We start from the raw sequence: 24859 nt of genomic DNA, 5'->3' as shown, positions 1-24859 counted from the left end.
TATATATATATGTATATATATATGTATGTATGTGTGTGTGTGTGTGTGTGTATATATATATATATATATATATATATATATATCTGATGTGTGATCCCCCCCAAAGGGATCTTGACCCACAGGTTGAGAACCACTGTGTAAAGAGTGTCAATCTTGCTTGCTCTTTAAGGTTCAGTAAAAATGAGGTCCTTAAGCAGATCTTTCTCACTTACCTTAAGATGGATGAGTTCCATCTCTGTCTCCCTAGTCGTGGATGCAGATGGTCCACCAATTAGACACAACTGTTGTGGAGAGGGTGGCGGACAAAATATACACTGTAAAGTGCAGGCTCCAAGGCTATGGTCACCAAGGGACAGACATCAGTGTAAGCTTTTAAATCCTAAGGAAAAGTAATTGCAGATTTTGTCATTCCCACCCAAATCATTCTGACAGTTAAGACCAGCAACCAACAAGATGTAGACAAGAGGTCTACATCTAAGACAGACATCTAAAGTACCACATCTAAGGCTGACTACTGGTAATATATAAGAAAATTCTCTCTCAAATTAATATTTAAGGTCTGGACTGCCTGGTATACTTAAAAAGCAGCAGTTTTGGGTTTTTTTTTTTTTTTTTGCTTTTTCTTGTTTCCTCATTTCTCTGAAGGACAACAGGTCTTTAATGTTATATAGCAGGAAGAATAGAATTCTCAGTTTTAGGCTTTTATTCACAGAGGTACTGTAAGTGTGTGAAGGGCTAGCTGGACAGTGATACCCGGGCAGAGATCACTCAGCCTGGAAGCAGGATATATGAAGGCAGGCAAAACTCGGCAGGTATTTTCAACTGGTGTAAAACATAGACCATGAGCTTGGCATTTCCAGCATTTTACTGTGCTGTCCTGCAGCTAAGGAATACGGAGTCGTACACCTATTTCCGTACCGAGAGCAGCAACTCTGCCCTCGTTAGCAGCAACTCCCAACCCTCTGGAAAGCCCTCTTCTGTTTTCTGTGTCTATAACTTTAAAACTTTGATTTTTACCAATCTGGTAAACAGAATCCCCTGAACTCGCAAGGGCAGTCATTCATGCCACAAATTCAGGAGAACCTGAACCTTAATAGGCAAAACATGCATGATTGTCTCTTTATTCACCCCCATATGGACTTGGCAATGCAGTCCACTTCTGTATCTAAGGACTGTGGATCAGAACCACTGAGAAGCTGCATCTGGATGGAACATCTGGATGCTTCTTTCATTGTTCATTTCATGACACAGCATAACAACAAATTACACAAAGCTTAGTTGTATTAGGGGACACATCTTCTACAGGGGAGTTACACACATGGAAGGCCATGTGACAACTGCATGTGAACACTATACCACTTAATACACGGAACTTGAGTCTTCACAGATTCTGGTACTAGCGTGGCTCCTGGAACCAATCTCCCATGGGCAATCGGTAAGGGTCCTGTCTCTCTGAGACCCGACAAATGGCAAGAACTAGTTTAGTGGGGGCAGAAAGTAAGATAAACCCGGTCCCTGCCCTCACAGGACTTACGTTCTGACTGAGTGTCCTTCACATAACCCACAGGCTACAACATGACAAGTTCGCAGTTCTGGTCGATGGCAGTGGCTGCACACGTTTCCTATCTGTAGCCTATTTCCAGCAGCAGGATGCTCAACCACGCTATCTTCTTTGTAGTAGTTACGGTCGATATTCAGATGATGGATAAAAGAGCAGTTGAGCCTACTCACATGTCAGCCTTCTCGGTGCGTCTAGTAGTTAACATCTGATGTTTTATACTACAGGAACTACTTTTAGCAAATTTACATTTTAGGCTTGTTAGTATCTTTAGCATAACCTTGTAAACATACAAAGCCATGAAATTATACACCTTGATATTATTTTATGTGGAAAATGAACTTTATCAAGTAAATATCATGTTGGAGGGAACTGGTAAGACGGCTCAGGGGACAAGGGTGCTTTCTGTGTAAGCCTGGCAAGCTGAGTTCAACCTCCAAGAGCCATGCAAGGCACAGGGAAATGAAAGACTCTATGCAGTTGTCCCCACAATGCTCCAGCATCATAGTATACCACTCCCCACACATCATGCAAACACACACTATTAAATTTCAAAAGCTTTAAAAAATCATGGGAGGTAAGCCAGATGTCCACATACAGCTATTAGAGAGAGGGAGTCCTTCCCATAAGCTGTAATGACCAGGTCAGTCTAGCCTCGGGTGTCTTCACACACACAGTAACACCGGAACAAGCTGGGAACTCCTCTGACCAGTCAGTAGAGAAAATCGTTTGGTCAGATGACTGTCACCTCCTCCATTTGTACAGAGCCCCAGAACATGCTCAGACCGCCCCTACACACCGTATCTGCTTCACTGGGATAGCCCTGTAAAGGAGTTCTCAAAGTGCATAACAGGCACAGGGCTAGCTCCACCGAGCAAACACGACACACTCTCTCAGTATCATCTGTACACAGCTACAGACTTTGCAAAGACATATTCCTCAGCTGCTGCAGTCATGCCCACACACTGACCCGAGGGAAGTGGGAAGCCTGCTGACAATGTCACAGCCACTGCTGCAGGAATCAGATGTGTACCTCTCGGTCTCTCCTCACGTGAAGACATTTCAAATGTGCAGCAGAAGTCCTGGGAAAATGGAAATGCAGGAAGAAGCCAGCACCGTACCCACTCAATCTAGAAACAGAGACCACAGAACTCAAGGATCACACAGTTAGGATTTTATTTGTCAGATTACAGTGGCTCAGAGATGGCTTTCTAGAAGGCAAAGCACACACACTTTAGCCAAGTCCTTTCTGTTTACTCTAAGGCACCCTCTAGTGTTTGGAAAGCTCCAGGCTTCTTAAGATCCTGGTGGAGGAGCCAGCGTTGGGCCAGGATCTTCCAAAACAAAAATACTTTTGCTCCATCCATGTGTCAGGAAAAATCAGGAACATGCAACCATAATTCATATTTCAAATCCGTGCTATGATTATCTGTCTCATCACCCTCGCTTCCAGTTACCCTTCTGTTATTTACTCCTGTGTTGCTTTCAGAAGACTAAGACTTCGTTAAAGAAAAGAAGCATATGATGCCTATAGGGGTTTCAATTTCACAAACGAGAAATATACTTAAAGAACATTACCATGTAACCTACTTTGCTTTTGTTGAAGTTACTGGTAATTAGTACATTCTTCCTAAAGTATACGCTTAAATCTGTTATATTTGGGAATCAGAATTTTTGAACTTTATATATTTTAAGATCTGACCTGAACTGGGAGTTTGCTGATTGCCCTGCTCAGTGTCAGGTGGAGATAGTGGTTAAGTGCCGCCACGAGGCTAGAGGTGGCTCTGAAGAAGACGATACAAAGGGACTCTGGAGGCTTACAGGACATGGTTCTGTATACACTTACTCTCAGGTGCCTTTGAAAAATGACTGTAGAAAGAATAAAAAATAAGCTCAGCTTCACTTGTCTTTTCAGCTAATGCCTTTAGGTGTCTGTCCCCACATTCTATTTCTGAAGCTGCGACAACAGCTTTGTGAGGAACAAAGGCAACCTATAACTTTGCTAACGACAACCTCACAGTCGTGAGCAGGAGCCCATAAGGGAAGGTCGGATCAGCTATTACCATATTCTTAGAGTACGATGAAATCTGGTATTCAATTGTTCTTAAATTTAATCTGCATGAACTGCATTTAAACAAATGACTAATTTGTCACCCAATATGCCATACAGCTTCTCTGCCTGAGACTGCAAATAAGGGGAAAGACTGGTCATATAAAATGGTTTAAAAAATGGCTACATTTATAATTGGCTTCAACTTGAAGATATCTACAATTGAAGGGAGCAGGGCACAGCATTTTTAAAGTGCAACACATACTCTTTTGGCTCAGTATGAAAAATTATATAGCTGGAAATTACTGCAGTCAGTTCTCCCAGAACAAGTTGTGAAAAGCTGTTGGTATAGCCAGACGACAGATTTTAAACTGAAGAACACTGAAAAGTCATTTTAAGTGAGCATGTAAAATACAATTACAAATGAAGTCAGCATAGGAGAGGTAGCGTAAGTAAGATCAAATAAATACTATATACAGTAACATATAAAATTCAGCTTATAAAAATTAAAAAGAACATTCCAAAATAGTCATTTTCCTTGCTTTTGAGGATTTCACAAAAAAATTAAAATTCAGACCTAGAGTACCTGCAAAGATTTCCCAAATGTTATGAATTACTGGCAATGCTTTTTGCCAAAACCTCTCTGATCTGCCGGTCCAGTTCACTGATTATCCGGTCTTCGTGGTTATACACACCGGTTCTCATCAGAGTGTCCCTTTCTTCTATCAGCCGAGTCAGATAGTCATCCAGGCCATCGTCTGGCGCGGAGCCCCGCGGGCTGCCCAGCTTCCCACCTGCGATCTCTCTGCAATCCTGGTACTGCTTCTGCTCTTGCTGCCTTAACCTGAGGAGTCAAGAACAAACACCACTCTAGCAGACAAAAAAACTATTTTAGTCTTCCTAATAGCACTATTTAAAAGCAAGGTAGTTCACAGGTTTTACTAGTGTTTTCAGGAAGAAAACAAAAACTAATAATTCCACTTGACTGGTCAGAAGTGATACATTTATAAAAACACAGTTGTGTTTGCACTTAGAGAACGCAGGGAAACCGTAAGGCATAGTGCAACATGCCCAAAGCCCCGCATCTGCCAGGGAGACCACAATTCCAGTCAGCCTGGACTGTAGAGCAAGATGGGTTCAAACATAAAAGCAAGGGGTTGGGACATAGCTCACTGTCATTTAAGTCCCTTGCTTCAGCTCCTGACACTTAAAACAAACAACAGAATGTAAACACAGACACCATGAAAACCATAGAAGTTATATACATGTATAAAGGAGAAAATGGTAATGATCTCCAATTTTATCCAGATATTAAAAATGGATATTTTATTCCCAATTAAGATGCATTTATCTACTTAATTTAAAAATATTTATTTTTAATTATTTGTGACATTTGTGTCTGAGTGTGGGGCATACAGGAGTTCAGTTGCCATCAGAAGGTGTCAGACGGCTGGAGCTGGAGTTACAGGTAGTTGTGGGCCATCTGATGTGGTGCTGGGAGCAAACGCAGGTCCTCTGGAAGGGCAGTGTGCACACTGTAGACCACTGAGCCCTCTCTCTGGCCCCAGACCGTTGCAGTGATACTCTATATGCAGTGCTTCGTCTTATCTTTTCATTTTTATCTCAACTATTGATTTTGCATGGCTAGTCTTCTAAAGCGCTTCTTAGTGCTTGCTCCATCACTGAGATGCGTCATCATTTACTTCTTTACTCTGTGTCTTTAGTTGTAACTCAACCTTTGCTATCTGAACACAGCATTTTCTTTAAATTTACTCATCAAATAGCTACTTATGCCAAACAATCTTGGGGCACAAACCTTCAAAACAATTTAAAAAGCGCTATGCTATGTGTGAAACAATATTTTGGTAAATGAGGACTGATATTTTTCTATGAAATTTGTAGATAATATAAAAATGCATCTTACTCTTTAAACATGCTTTATATCACATCAACACAAACATGTGCATGCGTGTATTTGTTCAGTACCCTCCTTAATTCAGGAAGACCAAACTGAACGGCTGTCATATCAGACCCATGTTAGTGACAAAGGAATCCTTGTGACAACGGGTACCTGTTCAGTTCGTTCCGTATGTCCAGCAGCTCCTGTTGCTCAGTTTTCACCGTCTCTTTCTCCTCGGCAGCCAGGTAACGCAGCCGCATCTGCTCCAACTCCTCTTGCTGCTTTTTAAGGCGAGCCATTTGACTTTCTTGCTCCCTCTTAGAAGAAACAGAAAACCTGGCTTGTATCACTGGGAATGCGCCCATTTCTATGACTTGGACTCGGGATAGGACAATATGCTGCCAATTCTGGGTCACATGATACTTAGAAATGCCCCACTTTTCTCCTGATAATCTTTCTATCCGTCTCTCTTTTTGACATCATAAAGCATGGCCAACGAGGATGGGGGTTTGCTGAACAGTTACAGTGTCTAAGACTGTGAGGTAGGAGCAGCTGCTTGTCAGCACAACAGATTGCAGAAGGACCTGCATCTGTGAGCATCTAGGATCCACACCTATGCACCACTGTGTCTTCAGAACTTTGGCAACAGTCTCTGATCATTAAACCCAAAAAGTTTGGTTAACAATTTTTTTTCTCTAGGCTCATATGAAATTCTAAGCTCATATTCTTTTTTCAAACAAAACTGGATCAAATGATATACCTTAATTGCATTCAAAAAATTAACAACGAAAGGAATGTAATACTCTATAGGATGAAGATAGTCCACGATTTATAATGGAGAATCTACCATAAGAGTGCTTCCATAAGAGCCTGTACAATGTAATATGGAGCTTCTAAGTCCACCCACTTCTTTCTCTATAGACGAGTGCTATTCTTTCCTTAGGGCAGTTCACACAGACAGCAGGGGCAACATGGTATCCTTCCCGTGTGTGTTGTCTTATTGTTGTTTTGAGAAAGGATATTACTATGTAGCTCTGGCTGACCTGAACCTCAAGAAATACACCTGCCTCTGCCTTCTGAGCACTGAGATTAAAAGTGTGTGCTGCCATGCCTAGTTCATTTTTTTCTAACTAAAATAATTTCTGATTATAGCAAATAGAAAACTGACTAGATGCAAGGAATATTTTGCTGAATTTACAATGTGAATTACACACACAAAGGGTTACCACAATTCCTGCGTCTGCCCTTCCCCATGACACACCCTCTCCAGTCACTACACTAATAGTTTCCAAACTAGCTCTAACACCATGAGTGCTGATCGTTCTGAGTGCTGTGCAGGATTATGAAGTCCAGATTACTCTGTGTTGGCCTTCTGTCACTTGTACTGCCCTATGCGGCTCATCACTCACAGTGATGCACAGTCTTTACTCAGTGGATACACAGTTCCAATTTTATAGTCTAAATGCGGCCAATGTTATGACGATGCATCTCACCTGGCTCTATACCTGGGTCAGAAAACAACAATGGCAGGATTAGGTAATATTGCCCAACTGTGGACAAGGTGGTCCATTACTCAATAGCCAGTGTGAGAGTTCCTGGGCCATGCATTTTTGAACAACACTTAGAGATCTTTTTTTCTTCTTTTTAACAATTCTTTTAGTGGTTTGTCCTGATTTTATTTTGCATTTTTTCAAAGAGTTTCAACACATTTTAATGGCATTTGGATATGCATATCTATAAAGTTCTAACTAAAACCTATAGCTGTTTATCTTATTGGTGTTATATTTCAAACATTTCCCAGTACTCTGTTTTGCCTTTTCACCCTTCAGTGGTGTTTTGGGATGAACAGAAGTCCTTCATCTCAACATAACCCACATGGTTCCCTCAATTCCTTCCTAGCAGGCCTTCTCTTTCTTTGCTCTTTGACTTGTGTCAGTCTTGAAGATACTATTTTCACATCTACTTATTTATGGGTGTGGGTGTGGGTATGTACTGTACATGAGTGCAGGTGTCCATGGAGGACAGGCCAACGTGTTGGATCTCCTGAAGCTAGAATTACAGGCTGCTATGAGACAGCTGGGATAGCTGCTAGGAACTAAGCTTGGTCCTCTGGAAGAGCAGCAAGTGCTCCTAACCACTGAGCCATCTCTCCAGCCTGGAGATACTCTTTTACAGTACCTTCTGAAAGCATCATTTAATCAGTATGTACACAACTGGCTTTAGGTACAGTGTGAGTTGAGACTTGTTTTTTTCCCTAAACAACTTAAGGACAGTGTTGGCATGATCCCCTGCCCCATGTGTGAGGGCACGGACAGTGTTGGTGGGGTCCCTGCCCATGTGTGAGGACGTCTGTGGATGCATTGAACCAACACACTTCCTACCCATGCATTAACACAATACTCGACTCCAGTATCTGACAAAAATCCATCCTTAGCCTCTGTCAGGCTAAGTTATACCTTTGGCAGTCTTCAAAATTTAAGACCGCATGAGTAGTTGTAGAAAGAATCCAGGGTACAGTCATAAGACCGCATGAGTAGTTGTAGAAATAGTCCACGACATTCACGATAATACGTAGTAAACTAAGAACAAGGGGTCACTTCCTAATTAAAAACAAATGTTCACATTAAATCTACAAAAAGCCTCTTTAATAATTTGAGTCCCTACCCCTTCAGAACTCCATTTTCTACTGAGAGCATGTTAGAAGTGTTCCAGTGTCGTAAGAAAGAGAGCTAGGGATATAGAAGGGCTGGTGTGTGCCTTACCTAGTATGTACTAATGAGAGAGAAGGGAGGAGAGCACTACAAACTGGAAAGGGAAAGTAAGATTGCTGTTTTCCGTAGAGGACTGTTTCTACAATTACTCATGCGGTCTTATGACCGTACCCCCTAGATTGTCTCTACAACTTCTCATGCGGTCTTATGACCGTACCCCCTGGATTGTCTCTACAACTACTCATGCAGTCTTATGACCGTACCCCCTGGATTGTCTCTACAACTACTCATGCGGTCTTATGACCGTACCCCCTGGATTGTCTCTACAACTACTCATGCGGTCTTATGACCGTACCCCCTGGATTGTCTCTACAACTACTCATGCGGTCTTATGACCGTACCCCCTGGATTGTCTCTACAACTACTCATGCGGTCTTATGACCGTACCCCCTAGATTGTTTCTACAACTACTCATGCGGTCTATGACCGTACCCCCTGGATTGTCTCTACAACTACTCATGCGGTCTTATGACCGTACCCCCTAGATTGTCTCTATAACTACTCATGCAGTCTTATGACCGTACCCCCTGGATTGTCTCTACAACTACTCATGCAGTCTTATGACCGTACCCCCTGGATTGTCTCTACAACTACTCATGCGGTCTTATGACCGTACCCCCTAGATTGTCTCTATAACTACTCATGCAGTCTTATGACCGTACCCCCTGGATTGTTTCTACAACTACTCATGCAGTCTTATGACCGTACCCCCTGGATTGTCTCTACAACTACTCATGCAGTCTTGATGTGGGATTCCCCTCTGTATGCTGTGAATACCACTGGTTAATAAAGGATTGCTTTGGACCTATAGCGGGGCAGAACGTAGCTAGATGGGGAAAACCAAACTGAATGCTGGAAGAAAGGCGTAAGAGAGAAGTCATGTAGGCCCACCAGACATAGACATCCTATCCTAACTTTACCCATGGCAATACACAGATTACTATGAGCTAAATTAAGATATAAGAGTTAGCCAATAAGAAGATAGAGCTCGGGGGCTGGAGAGATGGCTCAGTGGTTAAGAGCATTGTGTGCTCTTCCAAAGGACCCGAGTTCGATTCCCAGCAACCACATGGTGGCTCATAACCATCTGTAATGAGGGCTGGTGTCCTCTTCTGGCCTACAGACATATATGCAAACAGAATAGTGTGTCCATAATAAATAAGTAAATATTTAAAAAAAAAAAAAAGAAGATAGAGCTCATGGGCCAAGCAGTGTTTTAAATAATAGTTTCTGTGTGATTATTTCGGGGCTGAGGAGGTGGGAACCAACAAGTGGCCTCCTTACAACACGATTTTATAACTGAACCTCCTAGATTACTTTACACTTTTAGAGACAGAGTCTCTACATAGTCCTGACTGTCCTGGAACTCCCTATGTAGACCTGACTGGCCTTGAACTCACAGAGATCTGCCTGACTCTGACTTCAGAGTGCCAAGACTAAAGGCATGCACCACCATGCCCTCCTGTATTGTTCTTAAGTAGTGAATAACCTCTGTGTTTAGTACGCAATCCAGGGTGTGACTTCCAGGTTCTGTATCTATTTGAGACTAACTGGCTGGTTTTGCTTCTGTAATTTCTAAATCTATACAGATTAACTTTAAGATTTAGGACCATGGCTACTGTGCTATGGTCTCTTATAAAAAAGTTCTTATTTGTTTGTTTTTCAATGGGGTTAGAGTTATTCTTACACTGGTCACTTAAATTTGAATGTTCGAATCAAGTATTTTTTCTGTATATATTACCCATTACAATTTGTCTAACAGCTATACAATTATTTTTAATTCTTGAGTCATTTTCGTAGGTAGTTTATCAAATCCACTTGCACTTGCTCATAGCATCCTAATCTCTTCATATGCTGGCAGGATCTGGGGTCCTCACTCCTTTATAACATTCTGCTCCTGATAGGGAGCCTTACTTTTCTAAGACTTCCTCTCAAAGAAACAACTTTGTATGTGGCAGAGGCAGACCTGGGGTGTGGTCTAGGCACCCTGTATTTTGAGCTGATACTGAGACTTGGGGCTCACTGGTAGGCAGATCTATGTGGTCGGTGTGGGACAAAGACCTGCCTATCTCTGCCTGCCCAGTGCTGGATTACAAGCACATGCTACCATGTCAGGTTTTCTATACGGGTGACGGTGTTGAAACACAAGGTTGTCAGCATGGAGGGTACTTTACTGAATGAGCTATCTCCCTAGCTCTGTCCAAAAACCAGACTCTTATTTTGTAACCCGCTACGGTCTCTAGGCTCTGATATACTACACTTTATTGTGTTGCATTTTTATTAGTTTTGAGTTCAAATATTTTCTAATCTTACCATGGTCTTGAATTTAAAATGGGTAATTAAAAGTAAATTAATAAAATTCAATAACATGAAACATTTTGTAAGTTTCCAGCTCCGTATCCCTGTGAGCAGGGCACATTCTAAACTACAATCTCTGTGAGTTCAAGGCCAGCCTGGTCTATCAAGCAAGTTCCAGGACATCCAGAGCTGTTATTTAAAAAAAAAAAAAAAAGTCACCTGCTGCCCTTACCCTTGCTCGGTAGACGTGTGCTCTTACCTACCTGTGCCTTAGGACGGCCTTCAACAAGCTGATTTGCTTTTGGGCAGTTTTAGTATGATGCTTGTAGGTATGGCTTCCTATACATTCATTCTGTATAGCATTTATAGATCTCCTTGGATATAGGAGGACACACACAGACATATATACGTATGTATGTATATAAAATCGAATGCTTAACACATGAAGACATTTCCCTGGTCCTTACCCTGCACTTTATGCTTTCTTTGCTGTAATCACTAGTTTCCCTTTCTCAGTTTCTATACTTGTATTAACCTATCTTCTAATTCCCATAGCCTGTTTCTGTTATGTTAATAATATGCTCTTAATTCTTGTTTAGTTCTTAATTTCACTTACTTTTTTTAAGAATGTCTAATTTCTCCATTATGTCACCTATTTCCTAGAGCACAGTAATTGTAGTATTTTAAACTTCTTATCTGATGACTCCAAAGTCTAGATTACTTGACACATTTTTATCAAACAAGTGACAATCAGATTTTCCACTGATGAGAACTACTGTGGCCAACGAGCATATAAAAAGGATACTAATAAGTCATTAGTGAGTAGGAGCAGAGTAATACTTTTGCAACTTTATCAAGCCGAAAACCTAAAGACATCTATAGCAGGCATGGACCGACAACAGCGTGAAGAGAAGTTATCGTGTGCTACCATGTGCTGGATTTTGCAGTACTGGGCTTGAGCTTGCCTTACACATACACACTAGGCAAGTGCTCTCCCAAGCCACATCTGCAGCCCTGTATAGCTGCTGGAAATTCACAATTGGCACAGTCACTTCGGGAAATAACTGAGCAATGTTTAGTAAAGTTTAAGTTAGAAAAACTGAATGTATTCTTCTAGTATCTGAAATTCTACCTGAAAACTGTTACTTGTGTGAGAACTGTTCGGGACTGCTTTCCATATGGAAACCTGTAAAAAGCAGTTTCACTAAAGGTTACATATAGAAGCTGCATAACTGTGGTGTCTTCACACAAGACTACTCCACGAAACTATTTCATGAAGATAAATAATGCTATTTACAAAGGTTTTTAGAACTTCAAAACTGCTCACTGCTAGGCATTAGACATGGAAGCCCAAGCAGGCTAGGCAGTTTATTCCCACTGCCCATGCAGAGATGACGGAAGGGGTTGACTATGTTGCTCCTCCTCTCTCCTGCTTCCACTCACTGTGGCAAGGCCTCACTAACTTGCCCAGGCTAGTCTTGCAATCATCTTCCTGCCTCATCATCGCGAGGAGTTGGGATTACAGCTCTATGCCACCAGGCTTACCTGGATATATTTTTTAAATGTTTTACGTGCTGAAGTGATAAAGATTAATAACAAATGTTAAAATTCAGGGTAATGGTATTCACAAGAAAGCAGGAAGGCACAGCTAAGGAAGGCACAACCTTAAAAAGAGCAGCTCGGTCTGGAAAGCGCTGATGCCAAGCCAAAGTGTGTGCACTGGCACTACCATCGTCTACATTAAATGCCAGGCATGGCGCTGTGCCACAGTGCTGGGAGGCTGGAGATAGGAGGATCCCAGGGGTTCACCAATAGCCGGGCTAGCCAGCTGGTGAGCCCCAAGGTCACTGAGACACCCTGTTTCAATAGAAATGGAGTGGAGAACAATCAAGGCAGACGTACGTGTGACCTGAGCTTTGACAGGTGCACGCATAAACGCACGTTAGAGAAGTTATTTTAAGAAAGGAAAATGACATGGGCAGATACACGGTAATGATTCTCTCCAGTGGGGAGGAGGTGAGAGCGTTGCTGATTTTCACTTCTACATTACCGAGTGTGGCACCTACACTTGTCTGAGCCAGCGTTCTCACTGCGTAGTCTCACTAGAGTCCCGTCTAGCCTGGCACTTGTGCTGATTGATTCTATTGCCTCCGCCTCCAGAATGCTTGATTACACATATGTACCACTATAACTGACAAAATCTGCATAACGAGAAAAAGTATGACTAAAAGGAGAAAAAAAAACAGAAGTTGACTATTTAACTTCAGGCTCCTGAAGTTGTTCATAAAATGAACTTCTTAACACCACCACCCAACTTGAAACATTTGTATTCTAAAACATACCAAAAATCTTTGAAATGCCTTGAATTTTAAAGCAAGCATGCCATACTGTTAATAATTACATATGCCTGCAAAAACTGCAAAAACAAGGACCAGGGCAAACGCTTCCCACTGCCAGGTGCTCCGGGTTAAAGGCTCCTCAATCAAGTGAGTATAATCTTTATTTTGCCCTGCCTGCCTATAAATCCAGAAAGGAGATGTAAACATGCATACACTAGACTAAACAGCGGCTACAAAGTGGCCACTACTTACTCTCCCACTCACACATACCATCCAAGTCTGTGGGAAAAACGCAGAACTAAACTAAGGAGCTCAAGTCAAGTTTTCTGAAAATAACCCAGAGCTGACAAGTCAGTAGGAGAGCCTGGATGGTTTCAAGACACAGTTTTTAACCAAGACTTGGACCTCCAACTGTTTTCTTAAACAAAGATTTACATCCCCATCCTTGGCTAAATTACTTATAAATTAATCAAATTAATTACTCCGAGTGGATACGCAGGAGGCTGGACAAGATAGTGCTGATGTCAGCCGATGAAGTCTGCGTTGCTTTAACTAAATATATTGGCTTAGTTTTAAACATATCTACTGTGCACAAATATGGTAAGGGACCCACGTGCTACTAAATAAAGTCTTAGCTCTGTTTCCTGTCCTGGGAACAAACATACAAGAGTTTAAATATGTAACATAGTGAAAATGTTCTATTTTTATGACTAATTCATATTTCATAATAATGATTCACTAATTTTTAAACAATAGCAGCCTTTATTCTACTTACAGATTGACATTTAGAATATGAAGGCCGGTGCAGACAATCTCGGGTATTTGCTACTATTCAAGCATTTACTTAGGTACCAGTTTAAAAACAGCTCTACAGCGTATTTCCACAAAGAGAAAAAAGAAACTAAATTGCCTCTGCAAACCAAACAAGTACTCCTAATGTCCCAAACCCAGAATAAAAGAGTATCATTTCCTTGTTTTTAAATAGGGTCTCATTTCATGTCATATTACAACTGCCGCCATCAATTACTAAGAAACAAACAAACAAAAAACCTTTAGAAAACTTACAACTTGGATTGAGGCTGAGAATGAGAAGGAAAGTTTTCTTCTAAACAACTGGAGGACCACAATTTTTTAATTCACAAATTGACTATACTAGGTCACTTCTGAGTAATGGAAATGTCTCTTTAAACATTGTTCTGGCAATGGGCACCAAGCATTAGATCTTATTTCCAAGCCTTACCAGCTGGATTTTGTCATTAACATTTATTAACAATCTAAGATATGGCTTTCACCGTCTAATCCGTACTACACGAATGTTTTCTGTGGCCCTCCAGAGGGATTTGATATGACACATTACTGGCAGGGATTACAGCCTCGTGGCTATTCACCAGAGGCAATGTAAAATTAACATGGTACTAATCCAATTTAAACAAAAAAGCTGCACAAACAATTCTCTGAACAAAAGCAGAGAGACACTTCCAATTTTATATTCAACACAAAATAAATGTGTTTTTAATAAAAGAGTTTTATGGAAAAAATTAGAATTTTCACACATATGAAATGTGCCAATTTAATGAAGTTATTAATTTTAATCTCCCAAAACCAGTTAGTGGCATCGCATAATTCACTATGAAGACCCCAAGGCTATTGCTTTCCTTAAATTACTGCATCTCAGTATGGTCTGCAAAACATCAGAGGTTCCTAGTGACCTCAAAAGTTGTTTATAATATTGTTTCTAAAGCAGAAAGTTTACAGGATAAGGGATAAAATTAGTCTAAAATAAGAAAGTACTAAACACACTGCACTCACTCAGGGACTGCTATTTTTAAATTAAAATTTATTGTGTATGTATCTGCTGTGTGTGTATGAGATGCATACATGTGAGCAGATACCCATGCCTATGCACGCGCATGTGCAGGGCAGAGCAGGGCACCGACTCTCTTCCCCTGGTGTTCTTTGCCTTATACGATGAGACAGGGTATCTCGCTGAACCTGCAGAATTCGCTGTTTTGATTAAGGACTGCTGACCAGCAAGCTCCCAGGAGGGACTTATCTCCTCCCACCAAAGTTGGGTTCCTGGTACACACGCCATGCCGCTTTTTATATGGGTGCTGAGAATATGAACTCAGGCCCTCACAAGTAGGGCGGGTGTGTTTACCCGCTGTGCCCTCTCCCCACCTCAAGGTGGTAGCTTTCAGTTTCTTTAATGGACTAAGTTTTGGAGAAATTCAATAGCTTTCTCTCTTAATAAATTTAATAAAGCAACTCAAGAGAAAGAAACTGAATGTGATATCCTCTCGTATTAGAAACAAATAAAAAATCATTTTGCCAATTTTTTTAAGACAAAGTGAAAATACACAGGAAGAAAGAATGAATAGAAAATAGAGTATATGTGAAGATCTAGAAGATACCAAAATGTGAGGATGCAGGATTAGCAAAGAGGAATGTAGGGGGTGGGAAGATTTCATAAGCTTTGGCTTCGTTTTTGTTCCTTTTTTAGGGCGTGTTTTCATGTATGCCTGTGGAGGCCAGAGGTTGACATCAGTGTCTTCCTCAATCATTCTCCATCTTTTTTCTTTGGGATAGAGACTCTCAAAGTGAACCTGGAGCGTGCCAATTTGGCTAGACTAGCTGGCCAGAAGCACCGAGACCTTCCTCTGTGAGCTTCTCCAGGGCTGGGCTAACAGGCGCCCTGCAGCACCTGGCCCTTTTCAGAGGAATGCTGGTGTTAAAGCTCAGGTCCTCATGGTGGCTCGGCAAGCACAAACCAACGGAGCCAACCGCCCTCCCCGACCCTTTTACTTTTGGGACAGGCTCTCTCATAATCCCGGCTGAACTTGGACTCGCTATGACTGCAACATATTCAATAGCCTTTTAAAAGGAGCGACTTCATCCTTTTACACTGCATTCCTTTTACACTGGAATATTGAAGAGTCAGGCATTTAGATGTTAAAGCATAACTTACTTATTTTAAAAACAACTTCAGTTAACACACACCGTCGATGCCAGCACTTGGGAGGCAGGTGGATCTCTGACTTTTGAGGCCAGCCTGGTCTACAAGAGCTAGTTCCAGGACAGCCAATGCTACACAGAAAAACCCTGTCTTGAAAAACAAAAACAAAACAAACAAAAACCTACTTCAGCCTGATGTGGTGGCTTAATACCCATAATCCCAACGACTTGGGAGGCTGAGGCGGCAGCACTGTAAACTCAGCGCCAACCTTGGGCAGCTTAGGGAGAGCCCTTTCAGAAGTAGCGTGTTACTTTCTGTGCTCCCTGTTCCAGAAGGCCTCCTCCCTACATTTAAATGCCACCTAAGTATCTTGGTATCATGACTATAAGGTTAGCTGCTTATTCCTCAAAGATAGTTAGTTTTCATCCCAACTGCTCTCGCTAACAGACGATCACACCCTTTTTTTCTACTAGTAGGTGCCAACTCATTTCTTCTGCTTTGTGGAAAACCTTGTCAACTATGCACTGAAACTGTACCAAAAGAGTTTGGACTTCAGTCTTAGTTTTCCCATATTGTATCTCCGTGAACATACATGACAACAGTAAGCTTCATTTCTTCATCTGTAAAATGGGAATATGATCGGCTACCCAGGGATTTTAGAATTAAAATGAAAATAAAACAATCTGAGATTTATTTGCTACAGGGTAGTACTACGCCCTCAGGGGAAAAAAAAAACCACCGTCCCATCATCAGGTTGCTCCCTAGTCAAGGACTCCCTCGCTTGAGTTCAGATTTTTTAAAAAATGTGTATTTTTGGCTACTTATATACTTCTAAATCTAAAAAACTAAAATGCCCACTCATGTTTGCAAATCTTATGTCCTTCCTCTGCTCCAATTAAGAAAGAGTCTTGTTATGATACCCTAGCTGACCTGGAACTCATTACATAATCCAGACTAGCCTCACACTCATGGCAATCCTCCTGCCTCCACCCCCAGAATGCTAGGATTACAGGTATACACTGCATACTTAGCTCCAATCAGCTTCTTTAATTGTATTTCCCAAACCGGAAAACCTTTCCAGAATCTATGGCTGAGCCCTTGGCATCATCTTTCATGAATGATCTTGTTACATTTCTATCACTACAATTAAAGCTCCAAGCGTCCTTACCGGAGATGCCCTGGAAATTGGGTTCTCCTCTATGTTTTAAAATGCTATCTCACTTCGTGATTCTTTGCAGTAACCACTGCAGTCATTATAGCGACTACTACTTTGCTATGTCACAACCAATTTTGCTATTAATATCCTAATGACTCATCTCCATGCGAACTCTACCCTTCTGACCACCAGACACCGTCCTAAGTCACAATAAACAATTTTCTCTTCTGTGTGGTGCTCAGGCAATGGTTACAACTGTTTCTTCCTTATTACTAATACTAATTAGCAATAATACTAAATTCTCAGCTCCCTGAGGGTGAGGCCCATGTCTTACTTATGTACATACACTGAGCATGGTGTCTTGATTTAGGAAGACCTTATTACTGTGCAAAATGTCTATGCTAGAGTGACAGCATTAAAATAATATATTACTAATTTGAAATGCAAAATGTAAAAAGCTCTAAAATCCAAAATTTTTGAGCTCTAGTGTTCATGATGGCACTACACAGGCATAACACTATAAAAAGGAAAAAAATTACCCTTTGGCTATATAATTACTGTAGAGCTGAAACACAAACAGATTAAGTTTACACTTAGGTATATATCCAAGACATCTCATTACACATATGCAAATATTATAAAATAGGAAAAAAATTCTGAAATCCAAAATATTCCTTGTCCAAACAATTTCAAATAAAAGACACACAACTTGAGTAAATCCACTCTGTGTACTATCTAATACTTTGATATCTACCTATAAAGCGTACAATCTGAACACAACGACAAGCTACACTGGCATATGGTCTAGTACTCTTTAATTCCCATATAGTCTAGTAGTACCCTATAAAAAGATCATAAGCGTTAGCATAATACAACAAAGATATTGAATAGTATTTGATGTAATTTTATGAAAACATACTAAATCTATAAATCCGAAAGACATTATATACCAGGTTTATTCAGAAATAAAGCTGATACATTCTTTTAAAGTTGGAGTAAATTAACTATTCATGATCTTTTAATAGGTTCAATTAATTATATTCAAAGTAAGCTGATTCATATGCTCATGGATCATAATCATTTGAAAAAACTATAGCCCAAATTAAGATACATTTCTCATGAAAATAACTTTCTTGTCTAAGAAGGGAAAATGCCAACAAGGATTTTCAGAAAACTATTAAGTCTTTTAAACCTAAAATTATGCAAAATTTCTCAATGACAACTATCACAGTGGAATAATCATGTCTTCCTATGAAAATCATTTTAAAATATGCTCTTAAATGTTAAGAAATGGCCAATTTAGTTTATCCCAAAAGTGTCCCTTTCAGTGAAGCCTAATGAGTTCTAAGGGAAATCAGTTGCTTTCAAGTGAAATTAAGTTGCTTATTTCAACAAGACAGCTGACAACTAAGAATAAGAAAGCTTCAGCTTTTAATTGTGAAAAGAGGATTCTGCATATAACACATTAAAAGACAAACCCAAACAGCCCTGATCTTCAACCGCAGCACTGGAGAGGCCACAGAAGACTTCTAACACATAATGTCAAACATGAAACTTACAAAGTAGCCAGGAGAAGACAGAGTCTGCTCTCAACCACATACCTGCTTGAGTCTGGCAAGTTCTTTCAAAGCTCGTCCCCACTGCTGCTTGTAATGCAGTTTAGACTTGGTTGCAGATTCCAACTTTCTTTCAAGTTCAACCTAACAGTGATTAAAATCATATCAAGTGAAACACTATACCACTGTGTGCAATCACTGAAAGATAATATATACAAAGAGTCGGGCTTAAGAAAAGAGTTTATACAGCATGACATATGACACAGTCTAAAGCTGTTATATAATTTACTATAAATATTATGGCACATGAACATTTTCTTGTTTAAAATATAGTATTATTTTTATTGCCTTGCAGGCTAGACTAAAAAGAACTGAATTAGTCTTAACCTCCAGACAGTTACTATAAATGTATTTAAATGTGTATATTACACAGAGTGAAAATACATTTATTTTTAACAAAAGACAGCTCTGACTGCTAACATTCCTCTTCGGCCTGTGCTCTGATCTCAGAAGGCTGATCTTCCTTTTTGAAGGCCTATGATTAGGTGGGATTCTGTCTTGTAATAAGGAGAGCTGAGATACTTTCTTAACTTTTGGCAAAAAACACAAAACACTGGAAACTGTGCAGTGTTTTATCAGAAAGCAAATTACTAAGAGATGCAAAGTCAAAAATGTAAAAATATTTTAAGAATGTTAAAATAAACCCAAGAGGAAGAAAAATAATGTTCCTTAATAACACACATCTCACTTTTATTTTCTATCTTTCCTGAAATATATAAAGAAAAACACTAAAGTGATTCAATTAAAAATCTGGTTATTTATGTTTGCAGCAGGCAATCTGTTATGCATGAACTAAAGCCAACTTGGCTATGTTCTGGAATGTACTCACTCAGTGCTAAAAACCATGCACCAAACAAATTCATGCAGCCAGCAGACAGTTTTACTATTAAGTGATAATGTAATAATCTGCTTGAATTACAGTAAAATATTGTTACTCTGAACTAGCTGGCTTTTTAAAAATCAAGTTTAGTTTTTCCCATACATACAACTCCTGATGTTTTATGAGAAAAACAAAAATGAAGACACTATAAAAATTCTAATGTTGGAAAATTCAGAGCGAAATAAAATGACAGGAAAAGCAGACTGCCAAGTCGCCGTCACAAAAGACCAGAACATTCTCTGCAGTAATATATGACTACTAGGACTGGAGGTCTTTCTGTTTTACAAATCCCTAGTGCCTGGATTCAGATGTGTTGACATTTCCCAACAGACTCAAGCATCTTGAGCTGAATGATATTGCTGAGATTACTGGAGATAATCCCTCCACTTATGCCCGTGATTCATACACTTCACTTGGTAATTTAACAACAAGCCGTACCTCAGAGGAGCAGAGACAGTCTCTGAGAGCATGCACATGGGCCTGGACAAGGTCTGCATCCTGGACCAAACCAAGGATGAGGCCTAAGGACCTGCTCCAACAGTAAAAACTAGGCAGTTCTACCAGTTTTGCATAAATATTAAAAAATTCATAATTTTATAGTTATGTATACTAATTGAAAACACATGTGTCATTCTGCATATAGTATTTTTATTCCTAAAAACTTACTGGCACATTTAGGGCACAAATTCATTCCTATCAATAATCCCTAATATTTTTTTAATATTTATTTATTTACTTATTATGTATACAATATTCTGTCTGTGTGTATGCCTGCAGGCCAGAAGAGGGCACCAGACTTCATTACAGATGGTTGTGAGCCACCATGTGGTTGCTGGGAATTGAACTCAGGACCTTTGGAAGAGCAGGCAATGCTCTTAACCGCTGAGCCATCTCTCCAGCCCTCCCTAATATTTTTTTAAAAGTATAGTGCTTGGGGGCTGGAGAGATGGCTCAGAGGTAAAGAACACTGGCTGTTTTTCCAGAGGTCCTGAGTTCAATTCCCAGCAACCACATGGTGGCTCACAACCATCTGTAGTAAGATCTGGTATCCTCTTTTGTACTGCAGGATACATGCAGGAAGAACCCTGTATACATAATAAATAAAAATCTAAAAAAAAAAAAAGAATATAGTGCTTGTGACTCTAAAGAATTATATGGACCCAATTGCTAGAATAATATATACAGCCCAAAATTTTAGGTTTATATTTAATTTTATTATTTACTAAAACTAAAACATACTTTCAATACTTCTCTCTCCTCCCTCTAACTGTTCCCATATCCCCTCTACTCCCTTTCATATTCACGACCTCTTTTCTTTTACTGTTTATATGTACATGCATGCGTATAGAAAACAACCAGGTGAATCCATTTGATGTTGCTTATATGTATATGTCTAGGGCCGACCACTTTGTATTGGATAACCAATCTGGGGGACCATCCCTGGGAAAAGTGATCTCTCCCTTTCTTATTAGTCTTTTGGTGCCTACTGTTCTTTGTTTAGGGGTGGGACCCAGCAGGATTCCCCGCTTCCAAGTTAACATGTCTGTTTATGCTGCCTTTGTTCAGGTTAGGTAGCTACAGTGTTGAGATGCGTGTGGTTAGGGAAACACCTATCTCATTTTTAGAACACATTTTTAGAAGGATAATATAATATAATTTCAGGGTATTCAGAAGTCAATTAAAAGCCCTTACTGTTAGTGGTTTCTGGAAGTCTTTTTTTTTTTTTTGAGGCAGGGTCTTGCCAAGTGGCATCAACTGACCTTGAATTCTTGACCTCTTGCACTAACATGCTGGCACTACAGGCGTGCACCACCATCCCTGGCTTGTACCTGTACTTTTACTTAGGGTTTCACTGTTCCAAGACTGACGTGACACACCATAAGCTAAGTTAAGTACCCCCAAAATGAGATAGCTCAGGTCCCAAGTCAACCCAGACTGCAGAAGACAAAGCCGCTAGCAGAGGCACAGCATTCCCAGGTCTAACTGCTTAAAAGGAGCACTTTCAGGGTTCCCTTTTCTACTTCGGTTGCTACTTGTGCAGCCCAAGCTCTCCTCGCTCTTGTAGCATCCCGGTTTAAATATGCCTGCAAGTCTGCAAACTGCTATCGGCAGCTATTCGCCTAGGATCCATAGTATAATTTCTGTACTTCCTGCTTAACCTGCTTCTTCAGGACTTCTCACAGACAATCCAGCCATGTTTGTGCCCCTGTGCCCTACGACCCTCCTCACCCAGCTTCCTGGCCTTTTTTTCTTTTCTTCTGCTTTCCTAAATCTTAACGTTCATCTCAGATTTTACCTCTATATGAGGTTGTCTTGAAATCTATTACGTATGAAACACAAAATGGTTAGATCAGTCATGGCCATTTATGACTCAGTCATCTCTGAAACCAAGCACTATGATGAAAGGTAAAGAACCCAATGCAAAATATGCTTTCTGTCTCTTCTACCTCTCCTATTGGCTCTACGAGCAGTGACACACAGGATACCACAGTGTTCTTCAGTACTACACAAATTTTAGCAGGATTAAAAATGCTGACTTTTAATATGTTGATCTTTCAAGCTCTATATGCCCTACTAAAATATACACTTTCCATATTTTAGTTTTTAAAGCCCCAATAATTTACAAACTATGCAAAGAGTATTTTCTTTCTAGTGAAAGAAAACTCACAAACTTGAGTGCAATGGCTTACATACATACTTTCAGCAACCAGGACGACCACTAAGTTTGGGGTCAGTCTAGGCTGCTAGACTATCTTGAGGTAAAGTATAAGACCCAGTCTCAAAACCATGAAAAAGGTGGGTGGGGTGAGGGTGCCGTGAGGTGGCTCTGAGGGCAGAAATGCTTGCAGCTGAGACCACAGTGGAGGAGGAACCAGCTCCCAGGAGTTGTGCTCTGGCATCCACACACACCCCAGGGCATTCAAGTGCCTGCCCTTACACACCACACACACCACAGGAAAAGGAAACTGGAAAAAAAAAAATCACAAAACTACTTACTTTTGTAATAATAAAAGGAATCATGATTTGGTAAAACTCTATCTTTGTGTTAATTTTAGACTCTTTCAATGAAAATGGATATGCTATGTTAAGAACAGTTAGGCAGGCATGGTGTCACACACCTTTAATCCCAGCATTAATAGGGCAAAGGCAGGCAGATCTCAATGAGTTCAAGGCCAGCCACAGCTATAACAGTGATTCTGTCTTTAAAAAGAAAGAAAAAGAAAAGATTAATAATAAGCTTTTCCTCAGACTGGAAAGTCAGTTGGGACAGATTCCCTGGCTGGCATTTCTATGCTTTTATCTGTTACTATTTCAGAATAAGACGCTGCCCTCTTCTGGTTCCCAAAAGACTTACAAGGAATTTCCAGAAAGGCTAAGAAGTTGTTTTACTGTACACTTGCAGCATGCTGGAAGCAGCTTTGTTCTAACAGAGACAGCTCACGGCACCACTTCTCCCAATCCACTCCCGGTACTCTTAATACTTAATGGTTAATGACTCTTGTCTACCTGGAAGTTTATATTTTAAATGAATAAATATTCTAATAAACTTCTAGTTTTATTTTTCAAGCAACAGTTATCTAATTAATAACACTTTAACTGTGGATAAAAAACCTGGTTTTTTTTTTCCAGAAACGTCTGGAAGGGCTGCGAGAGTAAGTCATTTAGAACTGCTCCTCAAAGGCACACAGGACAAAACTTTTGAGTAGGTCACTGTATTAGGGTCTTTCTCCAAGGAAGCAGGTCATACATAGGCTCCTCTTCTTTAAAACAAAACAAAAGGTCTCTGGCTTTCCTGAAACTCACTCTGTAGATCAGGCTGGCCTTGAATTCTCAAGAGATTCCCCTGCCTCTGCCTCCCGAGTGCTGGGATTAAAGTGCACCACCACATCAAGCCTGTTCATATCCTCTTAAAGTTGGATTTCTTTTCGAAATGTAAAGATTCCTTACTCTTCTAATTAAAACCCTTGAATAATATTATCCCATCATTTACTTTTATGTTTGTTTTGAAAATATGATTTACACTTTAGGCTGGCTGTCTTTCTGAGTTCTAGAGAGTTCTCTCCTTAGCGCCTCTGAAGGAGCTCCCTGGACGATAACTCACAGCTCTCTGCATTGCTGTTTCCTCCTCTTCTCAGATCTCAATGCATATGCCCACCTTTGGATGGCTGTTGGACATTCACACTCTTTTAAAAAATATTTTATGGGGCTGGAGAGATGGCTCTGTAGTTAAGAGCTCTTGCGGCTCTTCCAGAGGACCTAAATTCAGTGCCTAGCACCTGTGACTCCAGCTCTGAGGGATAAGATACCCTTTCTGACTTCAGTGGGTACCTGCACATTCACAGTATACACTCAGGCATGCGTGTGTATGTATACACATTAACGCTCAATCTGATAAAATAGTGTATATGTGCATGCACGAATACCAGTACCCACATGCGGAAGCCAAAGGAAAGCTTGCAGTAGTCATTTCTGTCCCTCCTCGAGCTTGAACTCAGGTGATCAGGCACCTTCCACTGTGTCATCCTGGTGTTCTGAATCCATACTTGGTAAAGCCTAGCCACTGCACATTCTGTTTATGGGGGACGGCAGGCACGACTACATCTGAACCACAGAACGAAGTAGGATGAGTGTTCTTCCTTCTAAGCTAAAGGCGTGGGAACGTGAGGATCTGCTCTATGTGAATGGTCCTGTGCAGGACATCGAAGCCAGAAAGCATAGACACAGAGCAGTCACAAAGACCACGACACTCAAGTTCAGCACTAGAGATCAGACCCTAAACATACCAACAGCAGGGGCAGCTGAGTAGACTGGGACAGGACACTGGCGGGACGGAGCCTCTAAACACACCGACTCTCATTTTGGATACGGTTCTTTCACCTTTGACAGGTTGTTTTTTTTTTTTTGAGACATTTCTCTATGTAGCCCTGGCTGTTCTGGAACTCTCTATGTAGATCAGACCAGCCTCGAACTCGCAGAGATCACCTGTCTCTGCCTCCCAAGGGCTGGGATTAAAGGAGTGAGCCATCACTGCCCAGCCCTGAGAGTTTTTGAATTTCTTTATCCCTACAGTAGTCAGTTCTGTTCACAACTCAACCCATGTCACACATCTTGCATTCCCTGAAGAGGGCAGCACAGTGTGTCACATGGATCACCAGTGACTTGTTAAGTTGGTCACTGGAGCTAGTTACGCAGACAAGAGTTGACACAGGTACCTTTTCCAAGGTGAGGAGATTTATTTCTGACTGCAGTCGTATTTCTGGTTTGTTGCTTTGTTGATCCTTGAATTGGTGGAACTCTTTTTCCAAAATCTTGTACTTATTTTCAGCATCATTAAGCT

At 40.6% G+C, this 24859-nt stretch overlaps 1 protein-coding gene across 2 annotated transcripts in view; it reads right to left on the bottom strand.

Moving 5' to 3' along the window:
* Nucleotides 1-2710: 2710 nt before the first annotated feature.
* Cep120 (centrosomal protein 120) overlaps nt 2711-24859 on the bottom strand; it is a 57040-nt gene continuing 34891 nt past the window's right edge. For both annotated transcript variants that reach the window (XM_075968658.1, XM_075968659.1), the window contains exons 18-21: nt 24735-24857; nt 18627-18725; nt 5680-5825; nt 2711-4452 (exon numbers count right to left, since the gene is read on the bottom strand). In XM_075968658.1, coding sequence (XP_075824773.1) covers nt 4215-4452; nt 5680-5825; nt 18627-18725; nt 24735-24857 — 606 coding nt within the window. In that variant the 3' untranslated portion in view covers nt 2711-4214. The remainder of the gene's footprint in view (nt 4453-5679; nt 5826-18626; nt 18726-24734; nt 24858-24859) is intronic.

The sequence above is a fragment of the Microtus pennsylvanicus genome, chromosome 4 (genome assembly GCF_037038515.1).
Source record: "Microtus pennsylvanicus isolate mMicPen1 chromosome 4, mMicPen1.hap1, whole genome shotgun sequence".
In the NCBI taxonomy this organism is placed as follows: Eukaryota; Metazoa; Chordata; class Mammalia; order Rodentia; family Cricetidae; genus Microtus; species Microtus pennsylvanicus.
The sequence above is the reverse complement of the archived record's forward strand: the minus strand, read 5'-3'. Positions and strand labels throughout refer to the sequence as shown.